General features: G+C 43.2%; 1 protein-coding gene across 1 annotated transcript; it reads right to left on the bottom strand.

Moving 5' to 3' along the window:
- Positions 1-770: 770 nt before the first annotated feature.
- Positions 771-6,506, bottom strand: LOC139416074 (low density lipoprotein receptor adapter protein 1-like). Its single transcript, XM_071164331.1, has 4 exons — positions 6,300-6,506; positions 6,104-6,162; positions 3,252-4,012; positions 771-3,022 (listed from the first exon to the last, which is right to left on the bottom strand). Exons 3-4 carry the CDS (start codon positions 3,868-3,870, stop codon positions 2,937-2,939), a joined length of 705 nt encoding a protein of 234 aa, XP_071020432.1. The 5' UTR covers positions 3,871-4,012; positions 6,104-6,162; positions 6,300-6,506; the 3' UTR covers positions 771-2,936.
- Positions 6,507-14,072: the final 7,566 nt, after the last annotated feature.

Genomic DNA, 14,072 nt, shown 5'->3' on the forward strand with positions numbered 1-14,072 from the left:
ATTCATAAACATATGTTGCTCTAGTCAATAGCTGCCAGGTGGCGCTGTTGGACTGTATGTGACAATGGCCTTCCTGTTAATTGAGCGCTCTGTCCTCTCATTCCCTCTTCCTCGCGCTCTCTCTTCATAGAAGAGGTGAAGTCTGAGGCATCTCCATATCCAGACTGCGGTGCAAAGACAACAGGGCAGCAGCACCAGGCCAGCCACTCCTGCTTCAGGAGAGTCCTCAGAGGAAGAGTGACCAGGGTCATATTCATTAGTGCACACTGTAGCAAAACTATTTGCAGCCAAAAACAACCGTTTCTTATCTGATAAGTCCAGGTAGTCCCTCCATTTCAGGAAATGTTTTGCGCTAGTACCATAAGGGTACATTTGAATGATGGTACTTAATCTCGTGGGGGTACTGTAAATGTACTTCCCGTCAGTGAAGCTTGAGGTAAAACGCCGGTGTAAACAACTATAGGGAAAATGTCAGAATAAAGTACCTTGAGAAATAAGCAGCATAACTTATCCCATGACCCCCTATCCCATGAACTTCTGTCTACCATCTCCAGCCCCACAGCGGAATGTTGTTTTCTTTCAGTCAGAGTTAGACCCACCCATAATATTTTAAATAGATATGCCTCTGCTTGTTTAGTCTCCATCAAATGTTTGGCACCAGTACTAAAACAGACAGCACAGGCTGTAGTGTGGTACGTTTGTTTTTAGCTTGAGGTTGGCCATTTGGAAGCGCTGCATCGTCAGTTGAGGTAGAAAGACATTTCCAAAAGTATCATTGTATGAAAGTTTATTCCATAGCTTACACGCATTTAAAAATATGTAAACAAGGATGTACAAAACAAGTACAACATAAAACCAGACACTTGCCCTCCCAAGATGGGGTTGTGCCATTTGTAGTTTGAGATGCACAACAGTCATTTAAAATAAAATGTTTTAAAAAAAAACTATCCATTGATATCATTGACATCTTGTCAAGTCAAATAACTGAGGCACCTTTCACTGTAAACCATGGAGATATGAGGTGCCCAATGAATACAACCCTGACGTGGTGGTCAAAGGAGTCAGAAGTATATTGTATGGAATGAGCGGATGTGGCATGAGAAAGTGTGAGGAGAGTGCTTGTGTGTAGACAGGTATTTGAGCTTGGGGCCAGGACGCCAACACACTAATGCTATGAAACATGCAGAGTCATGAGGTTAGGTTAAGCCAGACTGAGGGGAGAGAGTGGGCAGAGCCAAGGAGGATACGAGAACTTTAATGTCCCCATAGGAATGCAGGTGCACTGCCGAAGTTCCAAACCAACATTCCTGCCCCACACATGCCCCCAAAATCACTCACCCAGGGTTATACTTCACCCACACGGGAATAATGAGGAACAAGGAGGATCATGGGTGAGTGATTTTTCCACATAAATGCAAATATATACATACATCAATGGAGGCTGCTGAGGGGAGGACAGCTCATAATAATGGCTGGAACGGAACAAATGGAATGGCAAAAGCATGGAAACCATGTGTTTGATGTATTGGATACTATTCCACGCCAGCTATTACGAGTCTGTCCTCCCCAATTAAGGTGCCACCAACCTCCTGTGACACAGTATGAAGAAGAAGAAAAACTCAGTTCTAGCAAACACTAACACCTTATAGGAACAAATTAAGCTTATGGAACTTAATTAAGGATTACATTTTACTTGATTTAGGATTACATTTTACTTGAATAGTAATATGTTATGACAAAAAATAAATAATGTGAACAGTCAGTGTGCATTGACTAGGCTAGTGGTTCCCAACAAGAGTACTAGGACACCTGGGGGTACTTGGTCTAGCCACAGGGGGTACTTGATAAGACTCATGAGACCATAGTCCTACTGGTAAAATGCACATGAGGGTGTACTTCAGGGGTACTCCAGGCAGAGAAATTCAGTTGGCGGTACAGTGACCGAAAAAGGTTGGGAACAACTGGACTAAATTACACGTGGTGAAGTCTGAACCGAATAATTGATACTAAAATGTATTAGAACCCTGCCTATGAACGCACACTACTGTGTAATTATGTCAACATAGCCCATGTTCTTCTATGGTCTGCTTAAATTTATATGAACCCTTTATGCCCCATGAACCCTCTCACACACACCTCCGTTTTTAACCCCTCTCCCAAGACGAACACTGCTCACATTCGGCTCAAACTTAAGCTCCTCCTCCCTTTAAAAAAAACAATCTAGTGTTTCAGGAAGAGAAGAGGTGCATGAACCGTGTGTTACAAACAAGACTTCTCATTAAAATAAATACAAACAAACGTCTGTTTTTTTTAAAACATTTGTAACATTGCCATGACTGTCTGACCAGTTTCAACCAGTCCAGGCTGTGTTCAGCATTGTATGGAGAGGAAATTGAGGTTTGGTAAACTCTGTAGTCATATCCTTGTCTAGCTAAAAAAGGCACACAGGACCTTGAGCTCCTTTCTTCTAAGCATAACTGACAGTTCAGAGTATCAAGGCCACTCAGTGGAAAACAAGTAACTTGGAGTAGCATTGGAAATTAGCAGTTCAGCCTTGAAGCGTTCCAACAGTGAAAGCGAGTCACAAGGCCACTGAGGTGAATACTGGTTTCTACCAACAGCGTACAGTACAACGCTATCAACCTAGCACCTTGTTCTCTAGTAATCCAGAGGCAAAAGCCAAGGTAGCTAGTCATTAACTTCCACAGTTTGTAGGCTACCATTCATGCCAGTCATGAACGGTACTGTAGACTCACCATGTAAGCAAGGCAATGTCTCATTTGAAAGAAAGTCCAGCAGTGATCTCCCTCACACTCCTTTTTTTTTTCAATCCTGTTGTGTCCAGTAGTGGTGGGTTCTTTCAATCCCTCCCTCCGTGCTGTAGCTAGCCACTGGGGATGTCGTCAGTTCCGTGTCCCATGCTGGGGATCGGGGACTCAGTGCCAGATGTCAGAGGCAGAGCCCTTCCTGGTCATGGCTCTCAGTGGACTACGAGACAGGGAGCTCCTCTTCTTCCAACGGACTGCAAACAAACAGAAGAGAGAGGGGTTGGACCGGCGGGCTGAGCTTGGTTTTATCGCAAACAACTCTCAAGAGCAGACAGGTGCAATGTGGAAATACAGGTACAGACATTCATGTGTCAACGAAAGACTATCAATTCATCCCTTTGACAGTTTCCCCTATTGCTAGGCAACCCCCCTTAACAATTTGGTTTCTATTAATATTTCAGCATGTCAAGCCTGTGTTCTCACCTCTTCCACAGCTGTCTGGTTGTATGGAGCTTTTGGGGTTAGTAGTGGTGCTGGGCATATCCTCTCCCTCCTTCACCCCGTCCTTTTCTGGGGTCAGCGTGTCGGTACTTCCCCCTAACCCAACGTCCCCGTCCCCCTGCCAGTCATTCAATGCCCTCTGGAAGGAGTGTGCCAGGCAGGCCGTCATGTCCCGTGCCCGCTCTGCCCGGCTACACCAGAACACCCGGCAGTGCAGCTGTTGCCCGTGATGCTTACAGATGTACAGAAACACGTTGGGTCTGGTGGCGTCGGCCGCGCAGTAGGCGATGTCCTGGAGGTACGTCTTAGTGAGCTGGCGTCCAGTGCTGAGCTCTTTGACTTCAACATAGCGTGGACGAACCACCAATGCGTGGTCTTTGCTCAGTTTCTTTCCGTTGGAGGCCCCGTCGAGCAGCCGGGCTATGGCATCCTGGGCCTGCTGTAGATCCAGGGAGAAGATTTTCTCAGTGCCCAGGTAGTGGACTTTGAAGAGCGGGTCGCCGTGGGAGAGGGACTCGGTGCGGTCACGGCGGAAGCGGCGGCGTAAAACGGACGGGGAGTTCTTGAGGGTCTCCATCAGGTGGAAGGTGTTGAGAGACATGGTAGATTTAAGGTTTCTTTTTTTGTGGGAAGGGTTAGTTTTGGGAGTAGACTGGGCACAGGTGTCGTGGTCCTCAGTCCTTTTCCCCAGGCTTGTTTCCCAGCTTCTTTGAATCGGGTCCAGTTGGACTCAACGTCTTGATCTGCAAGACAGAAAAAGAACATGGGGTTAAAGTGGGTTTAGTTAAATGCATTGCCACATAACATTGACAATTCATGTCTGCTGATTTTAACACCACAAGATACGTTATAATGTGGAATATGGACACAGCTCATAGCTTTCAGATATTTTACTTATATTTTTTGGATTGAGGCAAACTATCCCTTTCAACACATTATGTAGAGTGGAGACCAGCACTTGGACATGTGTTATAGTTAAACAGGACAGTTAGGACATAATGTACTGGGGGAAGGGGGGGGGGGGGGGGCAGGATCAGGTGCAGCAATGACGCAGTCGGAGACAATATTCATTTACCACCAGTCACTAGATTCAGTACAGAGCCATCAAATATTTAACAGTTACTGTGCCTTGAAGGGGAATAAACCCTTCCCACTCACTCTTATACCCATATTAACAGACACTTAAAACAGCTAAACAATTCAGTCCCGTGAGGTGTCAATGTCCATCTTAACACCTGTCATTACCTAGTTATCATAGGCTTTACCCTTGCCTCTAGTGTATGATCTTTAGGCTTAGTAAACGACATGACAACCATAAGGTGAACAAAGTATTTGACACTGTAGTCTTTAATTTAAACCATAATGTTTTTACATTACAACTCTAAAAAGTGACTTGAAATGTATTGCAAGTTCATGTGTGGTAAGAAGTGAAGTGGACTGAACATATGTTATTGAATCGAATTGTCTGAGACTTAGTGCTGAAACTACATGGGCAAATGTGACTGCTTAAGCCCCGTTAGACAACACCTCCAGCTGGACATAACTGTATTTTAAGAAAGTCCCAAAAACACCACTCTCCTCTATGTCTCAAGTCATTATGTTGACCCTTTCTCTTTTCTCAGCTAATCTCTCAACATCCTACCGCCCCCCTCAGATGTTGCTTTGGCCCGAGAACCGCCAACTGTTCCGAGACGATAGGCCATTGTTAGGCGAGCCCACTTCTCAGGAAACAGCTTTGCATTCTACCCCCCCCCACACACACGACAAAATATTTCTCCTCCTAAAAACAATGGCATGTTTTCGTGTGTGCGTCACATAAAGCAGAGATTTCAACTGACCTAGGGACATATCAGAAATACACACATTAAGTGTTATAACAGACAGAGCGCCCCCCCCCCCCCCCCTCCCCTCCTTAAAGGTGAAGTAATCTTCCACAGTAAATATGTCCAGTTCTCTTGGCATGTTTACAAGCAGGTAGCTTAACGATAGTGGAACACATGCAGCAACTCCCATCATAACGCATTGTTCAAAATGTGGTCAGAGTGCATTAATAGGATCAAAGACGTCCGTGAGTAAATAGAGTAATGTGTAAACTCCCTGATTATGTTATCTGAAGTAGGGTACGAATGTACTGTCCTAGTGGCAGACAGTCAGGTCTGTGTCTGTGTGCCAGTGCAGACGGGAATTTGGAGAGGGGTGGGAATTGACAAGATTTTCCTTTCAGTGGAGCGTTTTGTTTTTAAAGATGGCACCTAGGATGAGTTATAGAAAAGTCAGCTGGGCAGTTGCAAGATAAGAGTGATGCTGAGACTCAGATTTTTTTTACCTAAAAATGTCGAACAAAAAACAATTGCAAAGTTAATCAAACTAAGCACAAGGACCACTTTTAACAATTCCCACCGAATCTTACAAAACACATTTACTTCTAGAACAGATGCAAAATATGGTAACAGAACGGCACAAACCATCTTTGTGGAAATTGTTAAAAGTAGTCCTTGTGCATAGAGTTTTATGGTTCGTTAAACTTCACAATCATTGCTTTTTGTTTGATATACATTTTAAAACGTGGAAAAGCAGTCTCGGCATCACATTCAACATGCCATGCGTAAAAAGGGTAAGCCCCCGTTTCGTTCCCTTATCTTCCATTTAAGAAATGTTTTGCAACAGAATTGGCTTACCCTTTGACGCATGATAAACGTATGCACTTTGGAAATGTCACTATAATAGATTAACAATGTCGAATTATCAAATAATTGTAATTCATTCTGAAAAATCATAGTAACAGTCACATGAAACTGGTTTGTCGGTAGAGTGAAAAAGGTAGCGCATTTTACCTTGCTGCAGTTTCATGCAAATGATGTCCTGGCGCTTCTATGAGTACCCGTCTTCATAACTGACCGGATGCAAATGAACAGGTGTTTATCAATTATTATAGCTATTAGAATAACATTAATAAGACCAACCAAAACCCTCAATTTCTCTCAGCAGCCAGCATCACTGACGATATTACATTATACATTTCAATAGTACCGTTTCGAACATCAAAGTACTTGTGACCCGAAGCTTCGTTCAACATTGCCTGCTCAAGATTGACGCTAAATTCCAATAATAATGTTAATTGACTAAAACTCGCAAAGAACGTGGCACAACTTAGGCTACTATGAATGTTCGGAACTAAACACTCATACTCTCTTCTCGTTGGCGTGAGCAATACTCATCCTCTGAATTTGAATGACTGGTGACGCCTCCTCGTACTGCGCTTATGAACCTGAACAGCGTGGGCGCGCCTTCGGGCTACGATGCAAATGAACGAGCATTTGAGTTTGTGGGGTGTGTGCGAGTGAGTGTGTGCGTGTGCGTGTGAGTGAGTCAAAGGTGGCCAGGAGGGAGACTTTTGCATTGTGGTGTATTTGTGTGGGAGGGGGGTTGGTTCTTCTATCGTTGTGCACAGCTAAAATCCCCACAATGACAGTAAAACAAGGACAATTCTCCCGTGTGGGGACATTTCTAATGGGTTAGTAGGGTTAGGGGTTATGGAAAATAGGATTTTTAATGGAATTTAATTTTAGGTCACCATGAGGATAGAAGAAGATAAAGTGTGCGTGTGTATGTGACTTAATGAAAGGTGCCCAGGAGACAAGGAGAAAATACAAGGCCAGGAAAAAAATAGTGCCTGGAGGCAACATTAAGGGTTAATATAGAAGGTATGCATTGACTTGATAAGGGGGATAAGGAAGGATACCACCTTTGTCACTGTGTGTTGTAAACAAACAGAAAGTTAATTTCTGCTAGCATAAGTATAGCCACATTCATGGTAACTTGACATAATTAGGCCATTAGCCATTTGTTGGAAAAGCACCCAACTGCCATATATAAAGATACCTTAATAGAACATGACTCAAGTAAAAGTGAAAGTCACCCAGTAAAATACTACTTGAGTAAAAGTATTTGATTTTAAATATACTTAAGTATCAAAAGTAAAAGTATAAATAACGTCACACTCTGATCTGGTTCACCTGTCCTTGTGATTGTCTCCACCCCCTCCAGTTGTTGCTTATTATTCCCCTGTGTGTATATCCCTGTTTCCTGTTTCTCTGTGCCAGTTTGTCTTGTTTCGCCAAGTCAACCAGCGGTTTTCCTTGCTTCTATTTTTCCCAGTCTCTGTTTATTTCTAGTCCTCCTGGTTTCAACTCTTGCCTGTCCTGACTCCGAACCTGCCTGCCTGACCACTCTGTCTGTTCTGACTACCAGTCTGCCTATCCTGTTGTAATGTTTTTGGTCTCAGATCTGGTTTCTGACCCCTGCCTGGCCTCGAGATTGCCTATCGTCTGGTACTGTTTGGACTCTGACCTGGTTTATGAACTCTCGTCTGTCCCCGACCTGCCTTTGCCTACTCCCTTTGTTATAATAAATATCGGAGCTCTACCATTCAGTGACAAGGATACAGTGCCTTATGAAAGTATTCATACCCCTTGACTTACTCCACATTTTAATGTGTTACAGCCTGAATTCAAAATTGATTATATTTTTTCTCACCCATGAATGTTCGGAACTAAACACTCATGCTCTCTTCTCGTTGGCGTGTGCAATACTGATCTGCTGAATTTCAGTGACTGGTGATGCAATACACCATAATGACTAAGTGAAAACATGGTAAAATATTTTTGGGCACATTTCTTGAAAATGAAATATAAGTATTCACACCCTTGAGTCAATACTTTGTAGAAGCACCTTTGGCGGTGATTACAGCTTTGAGTCATCTTGGGTATGATTTCCTCCCATTCTTCCTTGCAAATTTTCTCAAGCTCTGTTAAGTAAGATGGGTAGTGGTGGTGAACGGCAATCTTCAGGTCTTTCCACAGATTTTCAATTGGATTCAAATCTGGGCTTTGATTGGGCCACTCAAGGACTTTTACACTTCGGTTCATTTAGGTTAGGCTATTTGATCGGAGAAACCTTCATAAGAAATAAAAACGTTTGTCTCATTACATTGTCATACATTTTATCTCCAGCCTGTGGGCTACAGAAGTGGCCACATACTCTTTCTACCATACACTATATCTGCTACATGATTTATGTTCGATAAATATTTTTGACGGAATGTTGGTGGAGCGCTGCAGAGCTGCGTCCTCTCCAACAGCACCCTGAAAGGCGTGCTGGGAATGGACAAGAAATATTTTGCGTCCCTGCAAAATCCCTGCGCCCCTGTGAGCGGTATCAGTGCTCACCTAAAAAGCACTGGTTGAGAGAAATTGTAATTGTTTTGGGGCAGAATTATGTGAGGTTTTATGTGTTGTCTTGGCCAGTTTAGCTCAGAAAATGTCACCATAGGCGGCAGCCTAATCCTGCCTAATGAGCAGGCCGGCCCTGGCCTCATCACAATTCTATTTCAGAGCTCTGGGGCAGCAGGGTAGCCTAGTGGTTAGTGTGTTGGACTAGTAACCGAAAGGTTGCAAGTTCAAATCCACGAGCTGACAAGGTACAAATCTGTTGTTCTGCACCTGAACAGGCAGTTAACCCACTGTTCCTAGGCCATCATGAAAATAAGAATGGGTGTGTAGTTAAATGAAGGTCAAATAAAACATATATAGGCAATTCCTTGGACCTCATGGTATGGTTTCTGCACTGTCAACTGTGGGACCTTTTATAGACAGGTGTGCTTCTTTCTAAATCATGTCCAAACAATTGAAATGGCCACAGGTTGACTCCAATCAAGGGTGAGCAAAGGAAATTGGATGCGCCTGAACTCAATTTGGAGTGTAACAGTAGGGGGTGTGAATACTGAATACTTATGTAAATGAGATATTGCTGTATTTCATTTTTTCCACAAATTAGCAAACATTTCTAAAAACATGTTTTCGGTTTTGTCATTTATGGGTCATTGTGTGTAGATGGGTGAGAAAAACAATCTATATTATACATTTTTAATTCAAGCTGTAACTTAATAAAATGTGGAATAAGTCAAGGGGTACAAATGCTTTCTGAAGGCACTGTCAGCAACTGCAGTAGCCTAGGTCTATAGCCACAAGAACGTCTGAAAACCACTACTGCTCATCGGTACATTGTGTCACTCAATGCTGGTGGTGTATTGCTATAATCTTTAGGTGCGGGAGTGGCAAAAAAGCACATTATGCCATCATTTCTCAATCGAAGTTTGTACCGACAGATGTAGCCTATTGAATATTATTATAGAATATGCATAAAATGCATCCTCCAATTGCATAGTCTGCCTATGCCCACACATTGTTTCTAGCAACTCTCATTTGTCACTGTCAATCGCGAATGAGAATTGTTTACGTTTTACCAGTGAAATGTCCAAACGGCATCTGCATGCCAATCATTTGATCTCAGTGTCATGGGAATATGGATTCAGATCTTCTTGAATGACTGTTTATTGAGCGAATTAGAGCAGATGGCGCTAACAAACTATTAGCCTTTCTTGTATTTTGTTTCAATCAAATCATATGTCCTGTCTAGTGATGCGCACAGTTGAGTTTTGGACGCATGAGAAGAGAAATGTAACTACTCAGCTTCCCATCCTAAAATCTCACTAGAAATGAGTAGGTGTTTTTGGTGTAACAGTAACGTTGTGTGCCTACTATGCTATTAGGCAGGTATTCGGTTCTGTTTTGTAAAATACTCATCATTATGTGAAATAGTTTTACCAGCTCTGTGTATTCTCAAATTGCGCCGCTCCCTCGCCCTTGGTTAGCACTGCAACCCTGCTCATAGCCTCTTGCTAATGAGGGTCGTTAACCCTAGTTTCTCTGTTCTATTTCTTCATCTGTTTATGTTGGGGGGCATGAAGGAAAACACTAAACGGTTCCATGTGTGTGTGTGTGTGTTTCAGAGGGGAACAGTGTGCCCCTGTCTAATTTGGGTTTGGCCGTAATTTGGGTTTGGCCCAGCAGGAACTGTTGAGGTTTGGACGTCATACCAACCAAAGTACCTTATAGAACACAGTAGAACTATTATTGGGCACCGATGACACTATGTGCCAACTACCATCGTATGCCTATTTGCCTATCATAGCAAAGTGGAACTATTATTGGGCACTGATGACGCTATGTGCCAACTACCATTGTATACCTATTTGCCTATTTGGCTCTCATACCCGCCCAACCAAACTAACAGGATTTAAGCTCTATCAGGGAAATAGAGCAGAACTAGCTAGGCTCTGAATTCACAATCCGAAAAATAGGGGTGAAAGTAATGGGTGAAAGATGGATCTTAGTGGTACGAAGCTTTCAGGAAACTCACACCAGAGTATTTGCTGGTTGAGGCTGGTTGCGGTGGGTGGCTAACATCCATCCTGAGACCCTGCTGTACTGTAGTCAAATTAAGACGAGTAACCTCTGTTTTTGTTTCCATCTCTTATCAGCCGCTTCTTCCTGCATCTCTGAAGAAGAACATAACAAGGTGGCGGTATAACAAGAAATCTCAGACTTTTTCTTTTAGCACCACATTGTATCTCATTGTAGTGGAACAGTATGTTAAACAAGACGCTGTGTAGATAAAAAAAACGAGTCGCTTCGATGCCTACGGCAGCAGCAGTGAACCCAGCAATCCAGTAGGCTGCTATCTCATGCCCCTATCGATACATTGTTGGACATCAGTGCGTGTAGAACATGCCAAGATTGTTGACAGAAGGGAACAAAACTATAGCCCCGTAAATGCCAGACGGACTACTGCTGCGCATGCAGCAACATCCATGCAAGCTCGAAGGATCAGGCAGGTTTGCGAGGCTAATAAATCCACATTCTTGGGACAATCAGAGCATCCTCCACCCTTTTATTCACTCAACTTTCAGTTATCAAGTGGAAGTTTGTTCTCAGATGTTGGCTTTTGTGAAAGAACAGGAGAAAAATATTACAAACAAAATGGAATATACATTTGGCCTGAGCATAATGGCAGTAGTTGATGTGGTAATTACATTTCAGTTGATTAAGAATGACTTGAGATAAACATTGATTGATGTGTGAATTGACACACCATGTTAAGATAATCAATGATCTCAGTTTAATCATTGTACTTCCCTACCCATCAACAGCCTTTTATGACAAACAAACACTACTTTTCAGCAAAGTCATCATGTCAACCAATAGCAGTCTAGGATCAGGTTATGGTTCAGTTAACACAAACACCACACCATGTTCCCGACTCATGTATGTTTTCTTACAAATGAGTTACTGAAAAGGGGAAGTTTGATAAGGCTCAGAGATGGAAGCAGCAATAGTCACTATGATTTGTAACTCACAACACGCCATACAGTGCCTATGTGTTTACTTATCCTAAAGTGTCTGTTGGTAGAAAATGTTCTGTACTAGGTGGGTGGGTGTGTGTCACAGGAGGCTGCTGAGGGGAGGACGACTCATAATAATGGCCGTAACGGAGCAAATGGAATGGCATCAAACACCTGGAGACCATGTGTTTGATGTATTTGTTACCATTCCGCTCCAGTCATTCTCCACAATTAATGTGCCACCAACCTCCTGTGGTGCAAAAACTATCTGTGTCAGTGAGTCAGACACCAAAGCCTATAATCCAAACTATAGGTTGTTGTAATGTTGCATTACTCTGCTCTGCCCTAAACAGAATACACTATGTGTCACGCCCTGATCTGTTTCACCTGTCCTTGTGATTATCTCCACCCCACTCCAGGTGTCGCTGATTTTCCCCAGTGTATTTATCCCTGTGTTTCTTGTCTCTCTGTGCCAGTTCGTCTTGTATGTTTCGGCGGTTTTCCTGTTCTCCTGCTTTTTGCATTCTCCCTTTTCTAGTACTCCTGATTTTGACCTTTGCCTGTTTCTGGACTTTGTACCCGCCTGCCTGACCATTCTGCCTGCCTTGACCACGAGCCTGTCTGCCACTCTGTACCTCCTGGACGCTGATCTGGTTTTGACGTTTTTGCCTGTCCACAACCTCCTGCCTTCTCCTTTTGGATTAATGAACATTGTAAGACTCCAACCATCTGCCTCCTGTGTCTGCATCTGGGTCTCACCTTGTGCCTTGATACTATGTTCATGATGTGTTTGAGATGCTTGGCATTGAATGACTGGAGGAAAATTGTGTATGTGTGTGTATATATATATATATATATATATATATATATATATATATATATATATATATATATATATATATATATATATATATATAATTGTAAAGGGTTTAAACACTGTTTCCCATTCTTGTTCAATGAACCATAAACAATTAATCAACAGACGGTAGGCAATTGAGGTCACAGTTAGGAAAACTTAGGACACTAAAAAGGCCTTTCTACTGACTCTGGAAAAACACCAAAAGAAAGATGCCCAGGGTCCCTGCTCATCTGCGTGAACGTGCCTTCGGCATGCTGCAAGGAGGCACGAGGACTACAGACGTAGTCGGGGCAATAAATTGCAATGTCTGTACTGTGAGACGCCTAAGACAGCACCACAGGGAGACAGGATGGACAGCTGATCGTCCTCGCAGTGGCAGACCACGTTTAACAACATCTGCACAGGATCGGTACATCCGAAAATCACACCTGCGGGACAGGTACAGGATGATAACAACAACTGCCCGAGTTACACCAGGAACGCACAATCCCTCCATCAGTGCTTAGACTGATGGAGGCTGGACTGAGGGCTTGTAGGCCTGTTGTAAGGCAGGTCCTCACCAGACATCACAGGCAACAACTTTGCCTACGGGCATAAACCCACTGTCGCTGGACCAGACAGGACTGGCAAAAAGTGCTCTTCACTGACGAGTCGTGGTTTTGTCTCACCAGGGGTGATGGTCGGATTCGCGTTTATCGTCGAAGGAATGAGCGTTATACCGAGGCCTGTACTCTGGGGCGGGATTGATTTGGAGGTGGAGGGTCCGTCGTGGTCTGGGGCGGTGTGTCACAGCATCATCGCACTGAGCTATGGAACATTTTCTGGGATCTTTTATTTCAGCTCAAACATGGGACCAAACACTTTACATGTTGCGTTTATATTTTTGTTCAATATATAAATATGTATATGTGTGTGGTATATTTGACACCTCAGTAAACCTATACTTCATTTGGAGAGTGGTTAGAGAGAAATGGGTTAGAAATGTATTGGTGTCACATGCCTATGTTGATCAGCCAACCCAATCCCAGAGTCCTCCTGTGATATAATTACAGTAGTACAGGACATTGGTATTGAGTGACCCAGGCTTCCACTGACACAAATTATGCCTCTGACCACCAAGGTCTGTTGAAGATAAGAGTGCAAGTCGGGTTACCAGGTAGCCATGCAGGATAACCTAGTAATCAGAAAGGTTTGCCGGTAGTGAGTGTGCCTGTGTGTTCATGTGCCGTGTGTTTTTTTAAATTTATGTTTGTGTGGGTGTGGGTGTGTGCGCGTCCCCTCCACCCCTTAAAAACTAGTCTCAGTCAGTTTCTACATTGACTTCAGTGATAACAATGCCCAGTCCAAGGGATGATATTTGAGATGTCTTTCTTAAAGAAAACAAAAGGTTCCCGCTCGCCCCACCGAACATTCCATTTAGCAAAATACCAAGTTCCCAGAACTTCCTTATCCCTTCCCAAAAGGAAATGTTATTTTGCTTCTTGAGGAATGAGCGTAAAAGCAGATATTTAAACCATTGTTTCACAACACTTTTTGTCATGTTTTTATGTTAGGCCTATTGGTCCAAAACATTCAAAAGGACCTCAAAAACACTCAACACGCAACCTCAGAAGATGGTGTTATCTCATATTTAACAGTCAGAGGGTGTTATCTTTGTTATGGTTCCCGATATCGTTCGTACACACTCAAACCCCACTTAGTT

This window comes from Oncorhynchus clarkii, chromosome 9, assembly GCF_045791955.1.
Source record: "Oncorhynchus clarkii lewisi isolate Uvic-CL-2024 chromosome 9, UVic_Ocla_1.0, whole genome shotgun sequence".
Lineage (NCBI taxonomy): Eukaryota > Metazoa > Chordata > Actinopteri > Salmoniformes > Salmonidae > Oncorhynchus > Oncorhynchus clarkii.